General features: G+C 41.1%; 1 protein-coding gene across 3 annotated transcripts in view; it reads left to right on the top strand.

The window, feature by feature from the left end:
• Positions 1–17202, top strand: part of cyfip2 (cytoplasmic FMR1 interacting protein 2) — a 36390-nt gene that overhangs the window by 13001 nt on the left and 6187 nt on the right. For 2 of the 3 annotated variants that reach the window (XM_084041087.1, XM_084041088.1), the window contains exons 4-25: positions 1428–1505; positions 2634–2735; positions 4201–4382; positions 4619–4715; positions 5103–5231; positions 5708–5812; positions 6236–6324; positions 7176–7413; positions 8036–8188; positions 8661–8800; positions 8981–9128; positions 9380–9533; positions 10472–10628; positions 11055–11151; positions 11257–11333; positions 11448–11556; positions 11812–11931; positions 12128–12327; positions 12755–12842; positions 13437–13580; positions 13720–13810; positions 15744–15874. In XM_084041087.1, coding sequence (XP_083897213.1) covers positions 1428–1505; positions 2634–2735; positions 4201–4382; positions 4619–4715; positions 5103–5231; positions 5708–5812; positions 6236–6324; positions 7176–7413; positions 8036–8188; positions 8661–8800; positions 8981–9128; positions 9380–9533; positions 10472–10628; positions 11055–11151; positions 11257–11333; positions 11448–11556; positions 11812–11931; positions 12128–12327; positions 12755–12842; positions 13437–13580; positions 13720–13810; positions 15744–15874 — 2829 coding nt within the window. Of the gene's footprint in view, positions 1–1427; positions 1506–2633; positions 2736–4200; positions 4383–4618; positions 4716–5102; positions 5232–5707; positions 5813–6235; positions 6325–7175; positions 7414–8035; positions 8189–8334; positions 8412–8660; positions 8801–8980; positions 9129–9379; positions 9534–10471; positions 10629–11054; positions 11152–11256; positions 11334–11447; positions 11557–11811; positions 11932–12127; positions 12328–12754; positions 12843–13436; positions 13581–13719; positions 13811–15743; positions 15875–17202 lie in introns of those variants that run through there. The other variant, XM_084041089.1, reaches the window with a different exon arrangement.

Here is a 17202-nt window from a genome sequence, read left to right as displayed (position 1 = left end):
GTCCAGGGACTGATGATTATTCCTGGACTGAGCCTGTTTGAGCTTTTGACTCAGGAGTATTTAAATCATTGTTTCATTTGACCTTGCTGCCTTGCCATGGCACGACCTTGCTGCCCAGCCATTTGGCCTTTGTGCCCTCAAAAAACACCAAAGGCTAAGTGGTCTTGTCCCTAAAATGATGAGATTCCAGGTCTGCAGCTTGCAGGATCTCTGAGTTTCTGAGTAATTTGATGACCGGCGTCTCCAACTCAAAGAGTCTCCTACAGACCGATGACCGGTTCATCAAATTATTGGCTTAGGAATGCGACAAAAATAAAAATAAGTCATTGTTTTGGATGAACTACTCCTTTAAGCCTTAGCCACGTCTGTAACCTACCCCTTCAAAGTAGCGCTAGGATTCTGTCACATGGTATTGCCATCCAAAATTGACCTTTTGCAAAATCCCCACTTTACTGTTCTTTTTACCACCCCATCTTTACTAAAGACATCAGTAGGAACTTTGTTTCACGTTTGGAAATAAGTAAAAATTGGCTTTTTAGGCTTTTACCTTCTGGATGGCAATGCTCTGTTCATTTCAGTACGGTATGAAAATCAACTTTTAACTAAATCTTTTGTTAAAAGTTGCACTTTTTATGCATTTTAATGCTGTTGAAAGCACAGATTAATTTCAAACATTTAATCTTAATCGACAGAATTCCAAAATTTGGGGGAGATTTTTCTTTGTGCTGGTTTTACATATTGTTTCTCAGTAGTTCATTCAATACAAAATGAAGCGACCTGAATAGGGTAAAGAGACGTACAGTATAGCTTTCTTGTCACATGACATGAGGTCTGGAAAAGCAGAACTGGCAGATATGCGTGCCTATACTGTATGTTGCTTTACAGTCTAAAATGCTGATTCACCCTGCAGTCTATCCAGTCTACACAACACCAACAACAGCAATATTGTGCAACTGTGCACAGACTGCACAGGGTCCGTGGTGGGCCAAAATGTTGTAATGTGAACAAACAGTGGCCCCATAGACCATGTTGCTATTATTGCCTGGCTACCAGTATACCAGTAAACGTATCTATTTGTCGTATATCAATGAATCAACGCTAAAACATAAACTAAATTAGTCTGAGTAACTGTTGCAGCCGTATTGGTAGCTAAACTGGAAAAAAATGGTTTCTCCAGAAGCCATTGACCACAGAAAGGAAGACCGTCAGTGTTAACTAAACAATGATTGTGGTAATGTGATTAGCTTACATTTCATATCGCACACACACACACACAGTATGATATCGTTCACCACCGTTGTTAGAGTTGTAGCGTGTATTCTGCCATCCACTTGAGTTAGCACGATTTTTAAAACAATAGTTATAGTTAATAGCGCTTGATTTCGAAAGTGATTAATGCTCAGTGTTGTTGTTGTCTTGTGTGGTAGAACGAGATGCTGGAGGAGGGGCATGAGTACGCTGTGATGCTCTACACCTGGAGGAGTTGTTCCAGAGCCATCCCACAGGTAATACTCCATCCTTTTCCATTACTTGTTCATAAGCTTAATTTAAGCCTGTGTGAACAGTTGTGAAAATAAATAAATACACATTTGAGTGGGCCATCGAGAACTGATGGCCATGAAATAAAACATTTTAAATTAGGATATTTACATTATCGACTGCAGTACAGTATGCCTTGTCAGCTGCAGTTACATGAGACAATTTCTTCCATTCCAAGTCAGTTAATCTTACTGATTAATTTAGAGGAGCACTAAATGAAATGATTGGATAGATGTCCTCCTGTTTCCTTCACATGATGAAGACTGTTCATGTCAGGGTTCCTAAACAAAGCAGCAATTTGATCAGATATTTGATATTAAATGCATTGGAGAAGGTAAGTCTAATGAACATAGTTCTCTCTCTCTCTCTCTCTCTCTCTCTCTGTCTCTGTCTCTGTCTCTGTCTCTGTCTCTCTCTCTGTCTCTGTCTCTCTCTCTCTCTGTCTCTCTGCCTGTTTTTCTCCCAACTATACTCTTGCTCTCGCTCACTGTTATGTCTCTCTATAAATCCCCAATGTAGTTTCCTCTTTACATTTGTGATTACTGATTTCTGTTCTGTACCCCATATTTGTTTCACTTACACAATCCATCAGACTCAACATAACATACAGCAGAGTAGACCCAGTGATGATAAATGACAATTAAAGCACCAAAGCAGCTTTATTGATTAATGTTGTTGTCTCCCAAAAGTTCCTCATTTGCATTCAGTTCATCTTTTCAGTGTTACAGAGATAGGACATGCATTTTAGACACTGAAACCAACAAAACCACAGACAGAAGTGGAAAAGCGGTTGAAACTAAGCCATGAGCACACGCTACGAACTAGAGGTAATAACAAATTAGTGACATCGGCTAATAAATAAAATAAATTAGAGACAAAATGTTTTCCCCTACTGGTGAAATGAATGCCCAAATTCTATTTGGCGAACACAACACAACACAACACAACACTTAAAAAACTGATATTTCAGCAGCTGCTGCTGATAACAATATTTCAATTCAATTGAAGCTTTATATTGCAGGAGAACAGGATTACCTCATCACCTGCCTTCATCCATACCAGGTTGTGTAACAGCACCCTCTTCTGTTCTTCAGGTGAAATGCAATGAGCAGCCCAACAGGGTGGAGATCTACGAGAAGACTGTAGAGGTGCTGGAGCCAGAGGTCACCAAACTGATGAAGTTCATGTACTTCCAGGTTAGAGCTTCATAATGAGTGTCACCAAAGATGAAAACAGCAAGACTCTCCATCTCCGGTTTACTTCCCGTATCTGTGTGTGTGTGAAGTAGGCGGCCACCTTTTTAGGAGACTGGAAGCAGGTTGGAGTCTATTATTTCCAATGGAAGAGTGAACGGGAACCCAGCTTCTAAACCATTCTTTAGCTCCATGATCACTGAACGAAATATTGGACCCGATCGTCACACGCCACACAATTTCCCCCAGATGTTCATACTAAAATGGCTTTTTTCAGTGAGACAAATCAGGAGAAAATCAACTTTATTATCGACATTTCTCTGTCCCAGCAACACACTCTCGTGGGATTTAGCAGGTGCTTTTGGTAAACATAGGAGTAGGATTTGTAGGATTTGTGTACCATTTCGCCTTTAGTGGCTCTAATTGGGATGGTCTATCTTCATAAGTTAACCATCTTTGGTGTCACCAAGGTAAATAAAAAGAAGGTGCGGTTATCTACGTCATTTTCGCTATCCAGCAATTCCAGCCGGCAGATTTGTCGCATTGGGACACTGGGAGGCAAACTGCAGCCAAGAGTTCGGTGCATTTATTGGAGTCAATGAGAGCCAGGTGAACCAGCTTATGAACAAACACTATTTCTGAACGACTGCAACCTCTGTAAAATACTCTGCCCGGGAAATAAAGAAGACATATCACACATTGTTTTCTGCTGTGTTGCTTCTCGATGTGTTCACTGTATAATTTTATTGAGGTAACTAAATGTACTTTTCTGAATGTGCCAAAGTATCGAGAGACTGTCGGTCATTGACAGCCTGACAACCAAATACTACCGAGCCAGAAATGATACATGGCGCTGTTTAGATGCCTCAATAAAATTATACAGTGTGCACATCGAAAAACAAATGATTAGAAAACAACCTGTGATATGTCTTCTTTTATATTCCTGAACCGATTAACTGACAAAGGTCCCAATCGGTCAGAAATAGTGTTTGTTCACAAGCTGGTCCAGCCGGCTCTCATTGACTCCAATGTATTTCACCGAACTTCCGGTTCCAGTTTTGCCTCCCATGCGTGTCAGATAGCGCCTGCCTGGCCCGTGGACTGACTGTACCTTCTTCTATCATAGCCTTGAGTGTCACCAGGAACAGTGTTGGCTCAGTCTCAGTCTGTGATAGCAGGTGTTCATCGCTGTGGAATAGTGAATAAGGTCACTGAACCAGTCACTCACTCCTGAACTTCGCCCGCATGCAGCTATAATGACAGACATGTTCGAGTTTTCTGCAATTGATAATTGTATAGTATTTTTCTTTTTACTTCACATTGTTATTACAATCAAACTAAAGGAAATCATTAACCAGTTTCCTAAAAGAAACAAATCTAAACAAAATGCTACAACATAAAAGGTAAGATAAGAAACTAATTGTTAAGTACATTGTGTGATATATTGTCATTGCTCTCTTGTGTCCAGCGGAAGGCCATTGAACGGTTCTGTGGCGAGGTGAAGCGTCTGTGCCACGCTGAGAGGAGGAAGGACTTTGTGTCGGAGGCCTACCTGCTCACGTTGGGCAAGTTCATCAACATGTTCGCAGTGCTGGATGAACTCAAGAACATGAAGTGCAGCGTCAAGAACGACCACTCTGCCTACAAGAGGTAGTGTGACAGTATAAGACAGCTTTAGCGTCGATATGCTTTGCAGTGGTATGTCTGTTGTAAGAGATGTGAGAAGACTTGAAGGCCTCCTGGTGGTTCAACCTGGTAGTGCGCTGACTACACTATTGCAATGTCCAGCATTTGAATCCAGCACAGAACTGCCCCCCCCACACTGACCTATCTAAAATGAATTTAATAGTCTGAAATCTATTCTCCTTCTTGTCCTGTGTCTCCAGGGCAGCCCAGTTCCTGAGGAAGATGGCGGATCCACAGTCCATTCAAGAATCTCAGAACCTGTCCATGTTTTTAGCCAACCACAACAGGATCACTCAGGTCAGCATACTGTTGTAGCTTTTCGTCATCATGAAACACAAGCAGCTCCAGCCATAAACGAACGCAGCATTAACAGTTTGTACAACCAGGAAATGCCTGGAAGTGAATGTGAAACTCACGAAGAGTGAGAGATGTATCATGGTATATAATCTGAAAATGTAATGCATTCATAATCTACACTTTGGTCACAAAGTGGAAGTTCAGTGACCCAAGGGCTTATGCAACTCATACAGTAATTTGTTTTAGAAAATGAGTTATTTTTAAAGAGATCATTTCTTCTTTCTTTTTTCCCCCTCAATTTTAAATTAAAGGTGTAAACTTTTCATTGACAAAACTGCTGTCAGTTTAAAAGCTATAATCAATGCTCTGTCGTGTGTTTCTGTACAGTGCCTGCACCAACAGCTGGAGGTGATTCCTGGCTATGAGGAGCTGCTGGCGGACATAGTCAACATCAGTGTTGATTATTACGAGAACAAGATGTACCTCACACCCAGTGAGAAACACATGCTGCTCAAGGTACACACATCATAACACCTCTATGTCTTATGAAGTCATTATTGAAAGTCAGGGTTTGATTTACCCGGGTGGATGAGGGGGGAAAGTCCATGCCTCTGCTTTTGATGTCCCCACTCCTGGTCTTTCATTTATATTGCGGGTGGGTAGGTATATGTTTTATCCCTGCTTCTGGTTAGACTGAATTAAATACATGCATTTCCTTTTGGCAAATGTAGACTGTCTGATATATTTGATATTTCTGTTTGATAATATCACAGTTTAATAATAATAATAACAAAGTTAAACACATTAAAGCCGATCTATAAGCTCACAATGTATGACTATGCAACACGTTTGCTTGTAGATCGGCAATTTTTGCCATTTGTCATAAGAAGGAGTGTCATAAGTGGAAAATGTCCTCCCCTCTGTTCTTTTCTTCCAAATCAAACCGTATGTAAAGCTCATGGTAACACTTGCTTCATCTTTTCGTGTGTCAGGTAATGGGCTTTGGGTTATACCTGATGGACGGAAACGTCAGTAACATCTACAAACTAGACGCCAAGAAGAGAATCAACCTCGGCAAGATTGACAAGTTCTTCAAAGTAAGGCTTTAAAGTCATACTGTGTAACTTCTTCAATTAAACAAAAGTAACATTTTATACAATCTTTTCACTGGTATATTTTTCACAATAACCATTCCACAAGTTTCACGTTAACGTTTTATTTTCATTTATTTCTGTAATATGCAATACTTTGTCATGAACACGAACAAGCAAGAGTCACTCTCCTGTGTCTTTTTCCCCCCGACACGGTCGAGGCAGGGGGCCCCCACCCTAGAGCCTAGGGTCTGCCTGACGTTTCTTCCAGTTAAGGGGGAGTTTTTCGTTGCCACTGTCGCAAAATTGCTTGCTCTGGGTGGGACTGTCGGGTCTCTTCTCTTCATGTAAAGTGTCTTGAGACAACTTGTTGTGATTTGACACTTTAATAAAATTGAATTGAATTGAATTGTCTTTGTATCTCCTCAGCTCCAAGTAGTGCCGCTGTTTGGGGACATGCAGATAGAACTGTCCCGCTACATTGAGACCAGTGCACACTATGAAGAGAACAAGTCCAAGTAAGAACCATAACAACCCAGATGTGTGCATAGTTGAGCCATGAAATGCCAAACAAATCAATTAACATTGTTAGGTTACATCATCGTTACAGTGAAACCTAATACAGGACAGGCATGTGAAATGGATTGAGACTAGCTTTTAAATGCAATCATTGTGCGATGAATAGTTCAGAACTTATGTACAAGAATGAGTTAATAATTGACCTTTACCTTGACCAGTCTAGTCAGTCTAAATCTATGCTAGATTTGGAGTTAAAGACGTAATATACCCTGAATGAAGTTTCATAGCCTTTTTGTTTGGGCTGCAAACCTAATTTTACTTAAACAATGCACAGATGAGTCATATGTATGTAAATCTAACTTATCACAGATTTCTTTTTGAGGGAGAGTTGTATTTCCAGCATCACAGTATAAACATGGTGGTGTTTTATGTTTTCTCTTATTTCCTCTACAGCTAATACGTTGTCATGGAAGCACTCTTTGTTAGTACACACCACTTTGCCTTCCACAAAACACTTCCTATTGCCTAAACCTTGACCCAGTGTTATTTTTGACAGATTTTTTTTTTTTCGTTTTAGTCATAGTCTTTTGAATAAAATTCCACATTTTAGTCATCTGAGTCTACTTTTAGTTGACTAAATATCATACGATTTTAGTCGACTAAATCTACAGTTCATTTAGTTGACTAAAATGTATCTTAGCTAGTTTTAATTTAGTTTTTGTCAGTGAAAAAGGTAGTCTAGTCTAGTCTAGTTTTAGTCGACAAAATCAACACTGCCTTGACCCCCCCATTCCATCTTCCATTAACCACCCTAATCAGTTCTCTCTCTCGTGTCTGTCTGTCTGAGCAGGTGGACCTGCACTCAGAGCAGCATCTCTCCGCAGTACAACCTGTGTGAGCAGATGGTGCAGATCAGAGAGGACCACATCCGGTTCATCTCGGAGCTGGCGCGCTACAGCAACAGTGAGGTGGTGACAGGCTCCGGCCTGGACAGCCAGAAGTCCGACGAGGAGTACCGCGAGCTGTTTGACCTGGCCTTGAGAGGTCTGCAACTGCTCTCCAAGTGGAGCACGCACGTCATGGAGGTGGTGAGTAGAGGGGAGAGATGTCGTCATGCATGTGGTCATGTGCCCTTGTCTGTGTGTCTGTGTGTGTGTGTGTGTGTGTGTGTGTGTGTGTATGCGAGTATATGTTCCTGTAGCCTACTACTACTACTTGTGTAGGACTGGAATTATCGATAATTTTTTGGGCGATTATGTTTTTGATTAATTGAATAATCAAGAAGCACACAGTTTTTACAAAAAAACATTCACAGACTTTTTTTATAATCGACTAAAGTCATTAACCACTTAAGCCCTGTTGTATACTTTGTCATACGGAGGTGTCACGCGAAGAAATGTTAGATTTTTGCCCCAAAAAAGGGATACCAAGTTGAAAGTGGTTAACTATTGCAGCCCTATTGGACTCCATGGTCCATTTATGCTACTGTATTAAAAAATGATCAATGATTTAATTCAAATCGGTTACTTTTTTTTATGGATTTAATCAATTTAATCACTTGATTAACTGTTGCACCCCTACATAGTACATATGTGTTTTTGAGAATTCTGAGCAGTTGGTGTTGTTTTTATCGTAGGATAGTTGATGGTCACTCGGGTACCGGACCATCTCTCTCTCATTGATCTCCCTCTCTCTTTAACCATCATCCAGTACTCGTGGAAGCTGGTCCACCCAACAGATAAGTTCTGTAACAAGGACTGCCCAGGCACAGCGGAGGAGTATGAGAGGGCCACGCGCTACAACTACACCAGCGAGGAGAAGTTTGCCCTGGTGGAGGTCATCGCTATGATCAAAGGCCTGCAGGTTAAAGTTCACCTGAAAAATACACTTCGTTCAAAATGGTTTTCGAAGCGACTAGTATATTATTAAAGCTATAATCTGTAAATGTTATGTTCCTCCTGATGTAGAAAGGTAATTGCAATTGATGTCCGAACTAAAATGGAAAATGACGGCGCATTCAATCTGGTGCGCTGTCTGCTGCAAATCACTATTTTTGTCAACCAGTAGATCTTCTACTCAACACCAGGTGCAACATTTCTCAATAGAAGAGTAGGGAGACCGCGTCAAACCACTAGAGTTATACCACTAGGTATATTTTATTAACATACTGTACCATAAAGATTGGTTAAAATAACATCTTATTCATTCAAATAATTACTCTTCTGATCAGAAGTGTTACTTACAAGATACATACATTATTTGCAAAGGGGTATTTGTTGTTATGTCCATTAGCATAATGGACATGGTGATTGATGGTTCTGATGGGTTCTGATAGGTTCTGATGGGACGTATGGAGTCTGTCTTCAACCAGGCTATCAGAAACACCATCTACGCAGCGCTGCAGGACTTTGCCCAGATGACGCTTAGAGAGCCTCTTCGTCAGGCTGTTCGCAAGAAGAAGAATGTCCTCATCAGGTACTAATGGAGGAACCCTGATCATAAATTGGATTAAACTCCCAGAACTTATAATGGATCTGTGTTTTTTGTCATTTTACCAACAGTGAATGTTTGTCACTGTTGCTAAATGTTCCTAAACGGTGGTAAATCATTTATATATGGCAGGCTCTCACTCTCATTTCTCTCCTGCATTGTCAGCGTTCTCCAGGCCATTCGTAAGACAATCTGTGACTGGGAGGGGGCGAGGGAACCACCCAATGACCCATGTCTGAGGGGAGAGAAGGACCCCAAGGGAGGCTTTGATATCAAGGTGCCCCGCAGGGCTGTAGGCCCCTCCAGCACACAGGTGAGGAGATAGAAAAGCGTGCCATGGAAGGACACTAAGAACAGCCAAAACGTGTTCAGTGCAGACATTTATACTTGCAGATGAAAATGTCAGATGAGTCAAACCAGAAGGAATATATCGGCCCTTCTCATTTCTATTCCATGTATTTTAATGACATGATTGTTTGGATTTTTTTGTTTAGCTGTAGAGCAAAGTGTCAAGTAATCTCTGTCTGTCTGTCTGTATCTCTCTATCTATCTCTCTCTCTCTAGCTGTACATGGTGCGTACCATGCTGGAGTCTCTCATAGCAGATAAGAGTGGTTCTAAGAAGACACTACGCAGTTGTCTGGACGGGCCCATAGTTGTAGCCATCGAAGACTTCCACAAGCATTCGTTCTTCTTCACACACCTTCTCAACTTCAGCGGTACAGAGAAGCTCACACTTCTTCCCCCGTCCTAAATGGACACCAGCATGAGTTTACCATTACAGACACCTTCAAATGAATGTGTGACACCTTTAAACATTTAAACCCCATATACTTCATTGACCATGGGTCCCGGTTGACCCCCACTAAGAAATGACTTGAAGGAAATCACTTCAGGTTTTTTCCTCCATGCTCAGACTATACAATGTAAACAATGGACATTAGTGCTGGTATCCAAACTATTTACATTTATATTTGCCACATTTACAGTTTACAGTTTAGGCATTTAGCTCTTCATCCAGAGCGATTTACAGTAAGCACAGACACAAGATAATACTTCATAATACACATAATACATCAAATGCATAAAAATAGTAATCTAATAATAAAGTAATACATAAGTAAACCAATAATCTAATAATAACTAATGCATACATAAACCATTTATTGCCTTTTTTTTCCTGTTCTGACAGCTATTGTGTGAAATCATTGCAATATTTTGTATAGTCAGTAAACCATCAGGGATTATAGATTCCACCTCACCTACTAACTCTCCTCTCCCTGCTCCTTTGTTACTTTGTTGTTCACGTTTTGTTTTTTTCTGCTTAAGAATGTTAGATAGCATGTTGTTTAGACAGATGCTAGGTTTGATTTTACCTGTCATTCTAGTTTCTTAGAAGCACTACATTTGTTTCCTTGCACTTTACTTAAGTGACCATTTACCCTGTTGTTTGTTAACTAGGGTTCATTAGGGTGCCATTTGCAACAATTTTGCACATGTCATTCTGATAAGTGTGTCTGCTTAATCCATAAATTGTAAATTCTTATGACTCTAATCCTTTTTAATATGTACTTTGCATTGTTTTTTTTTGTGTGAACCTAATGAGCAAGCAACCAAGGCATACATTTACTGATTGTGATACTATGTGATTGTCCAGAAGCCCTCCAGCACTGCTGTGATCTGTCCCAGCTCTGGTTCAGGGAGTTCTTCCTGGAACTGACAATGGGTCGCAGGATCCAGTTCCCCATTGAGATGTCCATGCCCTGGATCCTCACAGACCACATCCTAGAGACCAAGGAACCCTCCATGATGGAGTAAGCCCAAATGTTTCTAATATGATGATATCAAACTGTCCTTTCAGCAACCAAAGCCAATCTAACAGCAGTAGTAGAGTAACAAAAACATTCCCTGGAACAAAATATTTTACAAATAAATATATATATATTCAAAGATTTGCACGTATTTTCACGATTTTCTAAAATAGCAGATCTACAAGCTCATAGCACGGCACGAGTGCCGCGCTATGAGCTTGTATATCTGCTATTTTTGAATAGCCAAAGAAATCTAAAATGACAGATGCGTTACCAAATCAAGTAAGCAAACATTGATTTGAAATATAGAAATCTATTAGTTTATCAGTATTGATACTGACACTGCTTTTATGATTTAGTTAAATTATTTAGTGCACGTGCATGTAAATAATTTATTGAGGCTGTATGGAATATCTTCCTTCTCCCCAGATATGTACTGTATCCTCTCGACCTCTACAACGACAGCGGATACTACGCTCTCACCAAGTTCAAGAAGCAGTTCCTTTATGATGAAATTGAGGCTGAGGTAACATGATGTTGCTCTCTAAAACTAATAGTTTCATAGTAAACCAGTGCATTCAAATGAAATATTGGTAAAACGCTAGCATGAAAAACTGCCTCTTGTTTCCAGGTGAACCTTTGCTTTGATCAGTTTGTCTACAAGTTAGCCGATCAGATATTTGCCTACTACAAAGCAATGGCCGGAAGGTAAGAGCAGTGTATTAACACTTTATATTTGTTGTTAATGGTGCACGAAAGATCCTGAACATTACTGAAGTAAATGGTCAGAGCCCAATCTCACATGTGCTCTGTGTTCCACAGTGTCCTACTAGACAAGCGATTCAGAGCGGAGTGTAAAAACTATGGCGTGATCATTCCCTACCCTCCATCGAACCGCTACGAGACCCTGCTCAAACAGAGACACGTACAGGTACTGAACTATACTTAAAAGAATTGTGCAAACACTTTAGACCAGTGGTTCCCAAACGTTTTAGCTCAAGACCCAAAAGAGAAATTAGACGTTTGCCCACAACCCAAACTAGTGAAAATAGCAGATCTACAAGCTTGTAGATCTGCTATTTTCAATAATTTTCACTAATTTTAGTAAAACTGTACTAAAATGAAAAAGTAGGATAAGTTTATTTTGTGAAGATGTTTCCTCAACTTTGTGTCGTATCTGTTCCAGCTGCTAGGGCGTTCAATTGACTTGAATCGCCTGATCACGCAGAGGATCTCAGCGGCCATGTACAAGTCTATGGACCAGGCTATCAGCCGCTTTGAGAGTGAGGATCTCACGTCCATAGTGGTGAGAGCACACGCCAAGAACACGTATTAAAGCACTAAACAGCACATTATGAATACCGCATGGACACAAGAAGGCCTTTTCAAATGTTCAACACATTTTCAAGCGCTCACTCACTCAAACAAGAGATACACTCGATACTTGAATTCAATTGGTCCATTCAAATTGTGTTTATTCCCCAACTCTTTCCGTGGGACAGGAGTTGGAATGGTTGATGGAGATCAACAGATTAACCCACCGGCTGTTGTGCAAGCACTTGACTTTGGACAGCTTCGACGCCATGTTACGCGAAGCCAACCACAACGTCTCTGCTCCCTACGGACGCATCACTCTGCATGTGTTCTGGGAACTCAACTTTGACTTCCTGCCCAACTACTGCTACAATGGATCCACCAACCGGTGAGGCACTGTGTGTGTGTGTGTGTGTGTGTGTGTGTGTGTGTGTGTGTGTGTGTGTGTGTGTGTGTGTGTGTGTGTGTGTGTGTGTGTGTGTGTGTGTGTGTGTGTGTGTGTGTGTGTGTGTGTGTGTGTGTGTGTGTGTGTGTGTGTGTGTGTGTGGTTACAAACCAGCTCAATTCTTTATTATATCTAACTTAGACATTACAACTAGTAATGTGAATGTGAAAGTCCAAGAGATCAGTCGTGTGTGAAGTGAGAGTTTGGGTGAAATGTTGGATTTTTCTTAGTTCCTCAACTACTTACCCTTGGTTCACGACATTTACTCCAACCTCACACTTTTTTCATGTCGCTCAAGATAAGAGCGACATGAATTGCAAATTCATTCATTGTTTGTTATCTTTTAACATCTCTCTCTCTGCCTCATCAGCTTTGTACGTACCGCTATCCCCTTCACCCAGGAGCCTCAAAGAGACAAGCCAGCCAATGTGCAGCCTTACTACCTGTATGGGTCCAAGGTACAGTATGTTGTCCTTGATGGCTATATTCAATACTTGATGCCCTGATTGTTAATGTCAAATACAGACAATGCAAAACGACTGGAGGTCAGTACAAAATGGAAACATTCACAAATCCAATGCGAACATTTTACATCTTTACGGCATAACTTTGCTGTCTGGCAGAAAACGTGTATGTCCATGTATTTCAACTTTTTATGTTTTTTTTCGTAAATGAATGCCCTATTTCATCATACAAGAGTGTTGCACAAAAGTAGTGACAATAGCAGATCTACAAGCTCACAGCATGCAACGTGTTGTGAGCTTGTAGATCAGCTATTTTTATTTTTTGTATTTATTTATTTGTCATATATGTATGTTTTGGACATACAAGGTTTCTGCCCGACAGCGACAATATTAAATACTTAATACGATTAACAATATCAGCTGAGGATGGGAAGAGGTGCATGTGGATGAGATGGGGGGGGGGGGGTATGTAGGATACAAACCCTGATTTTGATGAGAGTTACATGATGGTGTTTATAGTCATTCTCTTTAGTGTTTCGGAGTGTAACAGTGTTTTGTGTTTCTCTGTTCTCTATTCTTGCTCCCCAGCCTCTGAACATTGCCTACTCCCACATATACAGTTCCTACAGGAACTTTGTTGGCCCGCCTCACTTCAAGACCATCTGCCGTCTCCTTGGTTACCAAGGCATTGCCGTGGTAATGGAGGAGTTGCTGAAGATCGTCAAGAGTCTGGTATTTGTCTTCCTTTTTTTTTACGAGGCACTTTATTTAGAAGCTCCTTTCAAAACTCCAAGTTTCTACATTGATTTCTCTCTCTCTTTCTTTTCTCCCTGGCCTCTATATTCTGTTTGTCTTCCGTCCTGTATTCCAGTTACAGGGGACCATCCTGCAGTATGTGAAGACGCTGATAGAAGTAATGCCCAAAATATGCCGCCTGCCACGCCACGAGTACGGCTCCCCAGGTGAGGCCATAGTCCCCACTGTCAAAGGACCAGGAGATATACTCATACTCTGCAGTGATTCTTCCAAAGAAACACTTCAGTTGTTGCCAGGTGGCTGTCCTGGTACATGGACATACAGTATAGGAATCTCATTACTGCCAGGACAGGCAGTAATCTTTGCATTTCCTCTGGACTTTTACATAAAAGGCCTGATGTGGGGGATAATATCATATTGGCTTTCCTATAAATGAGCTACATATGGTGATAGACAACCACAAAATTCATATACAATTTAGGAGCCTACCTATAAGGCCCACTGACATCTGTTGCATGTGTGTGTGTGTGTGTGTGTGTGTGTGTGTGTGTGTGTGTGTGTGTGTGTGTGTGTGTGTGTTTGTGTGTGCGTGCTTGTGCACAGGCCAGTACATTGTGTGTGTAGGTTTAAGTATTCATCAGATAGGCCATCGCATCAAGGCTTAGTAATCTGTAGATTTCTGACTGTCTGTACTCTGCATTCTTTCTTACATGGCTTTGTGCATGTGATGATCATATTATTATTAGCATTATCAGCAGTTAATGAAGCCCTCAACTGGCGGCAGCTGATTCCTAGACACATTGTGGGTCAGGACAGTCGCGTAGACCCGACCCACTGACACTGTTCTGATTCACATGCACAGAAATAGAATCACCTCCATCCTCATCATGTCTCCCAAGCACTAACCTCAGTGAGATCACTCCTCGTTACAATACACGAGTGGTTTTCAAACCTTTTCATATCAAAGACCCCAACATTAATATGTATGCTGCAGACCCCCATGTGAAAATATGTTGTGCCTGGGACCCCCATACAAGATTTCACTTTTGTCATATGTTTTTAGATACATTTAAAAAAAGGATAGGTAGATAATTAAAGCTCACAACGTGGCGCATCGTGAGTCGTGACACGTTGTGATTTTTTTTATCCGCTATTTTCAAATAGCTAATGTACTGTGTATACGTTCAAGTGGTTAAACTGATGGCCCCTGGGGGTTCCCGGCAGACACCACTTTTGAGAACCACTGCATTACACCATCTCACCAAAACAAAACCATGACGAGAATAAAGTATGACGGGAATAACTACTGTGAAATATAAGGATTTCTGAAGGAGTTTTGGCTTGAATTGTATTCTATTTTTGTCTACGCCAGGCCGAAAGGCATGGCGAGAGAGTATGTTTTACCCCCTGTCCGTCCGTCCGTCCGTCCGTCCGTCCGTCCGTCCGTCCGTCTGTGACCAGCTAATCTCCGCCACCGTAGGCTTGATCGCAACGAAACTGTGCACACACACTCCCTGGATGCCAATTCCGAACTTCTGCCCCAAATCTTTCACATGGGCCTTTTATAGCGCCACCAGGACAGGCCAATTTGTGCAAAACATATTTTTTGACAGTACCCCTACAGATTTTGTCCAAAAATCCCGCAAATCGGTACACAAAATGGCTTCCAAAGTTTGCAGGAGTACTCCGTTTTGAACAAAATGCCTAAAACCATGAACACAGCATGCAATCTCAGCCTCATGGTGGCGCTATAACAGGCCGATTCATGTTTGTACCTTTAACTGCACCAATCTGTGTAAAACTTTGTATGTGCACTCCCTAGAGGTCAAGGAAAAACCTTTGCCCTGCATTTTTCACATCTGCCTTTTATAGCGCCACCAGCAGGCCGACTTATGTAAAACACATTTTTTTATATTACTCCTTCCGATTTTATCCAAATATAACCACAATAACCTACCTGACCTGGCGGAGACCTGTGCTCCGAGGAGCACTTTTTCTAGTTTTATATATATATTGCTCCTGCTGCTGAAACGTAGCCATCCTCAAATAGATGAATAAACGTTTATCTCCTTTCTATATCCTCTTAAGTTAAAATGGTGTCCAGGTTTCACACACATGTCTCTCTCTCTGACATACCAGGTATCCTGGAGTTCTTCCACCACCAGCTCAAGGACATCATCGAGTATGCAGAACTGAAGACGGACGTCTTCCAGAGCCTGAGGGAGGTTGGCAACGCCATCCTCTTCTGCCTGCTCATCGAACAAGCTTTGGTGAGACACTCCAACCCCTTGTCCGTGTTCTAACAAATTCCCATGTCTTAAATCTACAATCCTTTAGTTTTATGTCTATTAATTGCAGTAATTGCATGTCCAAACTACAGTAAATAACTTGACTGTCATTATCAAAAGTCACTGTCCTAACTGACACCAGCATCTACATTTCTCAATGGAGATTTCTCAATAGTTAGAACACGTCCAACAACTGCCTATGTGCTAGTTCTATTGTACCGGTCCATACCTGGGGATACATGCACCCAAACTATGTGCAGACTTGGGACTGCAACTGGAACTACAGATCCCATAGCCCATGGCAAAACTGCTTATAAACAGCTTGGTAGAAGTAAAAAATCTGCTTCGATATACACACCCACTGAGGAGAATAATGCATGATGCCACGTAACTGTATAAAAGTTGCCATCCATCGATTGGTGCTACTGTGGGTTGTTGCCAACACAATTGATGAGACCGTATTGTAATTTAAGCTTCTACACTTTGACCACACACACGCATATTGGTGCCCCATGTCTACATTGACTATGTGAAGCCCAGTCTTGGTGGGTCTGATGCTTGATATGCATTTAAACCAACATCCTTTCTAACTTTGCACTGTTGAGCCAGCTCTCTCTCTCGGTGCTAGTGTTCGGCCTTCTCACTCCCTTTATATGCTAATGGTCATTGCACATGTGCACGTTCAGATCGAGTAGTCAACACACAGGGGGGGATTTGGATGGGAACAGACTGTTGTCCTCCTTTTACTTTGTATTTTATATATTGCAGGATAGTAGGATAGGATAGTAGGATGTTATAGTATGATAGTACGATATAGCAGCATTAACATACTCTACCACACAGATTGGTTAAAATAATATTTTGTTCATATGAATAAGTCCCGGATTGTAGCTTTAAAAAAGTTCTCTTTTATTATTATATTATTGTCATGATTCTTGCTGTCGTTCTGTCGTTCTTTCAATGCATGCTCAGCAGGGACTGCTAATTGCAGAGTTATTTGTAAATGTCATGACAGATTCAAAGCTGTACAGTACAATGATCAAGAAGTGTGTTGGTGAGAGGTTAACTGGGTGATTGAATGTTTCTTTATGATGTTGATTTAGATAGAACACGATATTCTGAGCCTATGCATATTGGATACAGATCCCTAGCGTTCCTTTGTGTGAGTTTGAACTTAATCTGTTTTCTGAAATGCAACTGTATTTTTCATTACACGCTGGCATCTACCACAGGTGGTAAGGATTTAGTATTTGTCACTGATAATGACACGAGAGACTAGATTTCTCTCTCTCTCTGTCTCTCTCTCATTG

Source organism: Gymnoscopelus microlampas (assembly GCF_963454915.1).
Source record: "Gymnoscopelus microlampas genome assembly, chromosome: 18".
NCBI classification, from domain to species: domain Eukaryota; kingdom Metazoa; phylum Chordata; class Actinopteri; order Myctophiformes; family Myctophidae; genus Gymnoscopelus; species Gymnoscopelus microlampas.
The sequence above is the reverse complement of the archived record's forward strand: the minus strand, read 5'-3'. Positions and strand labels throughout refer to the sequence as shown.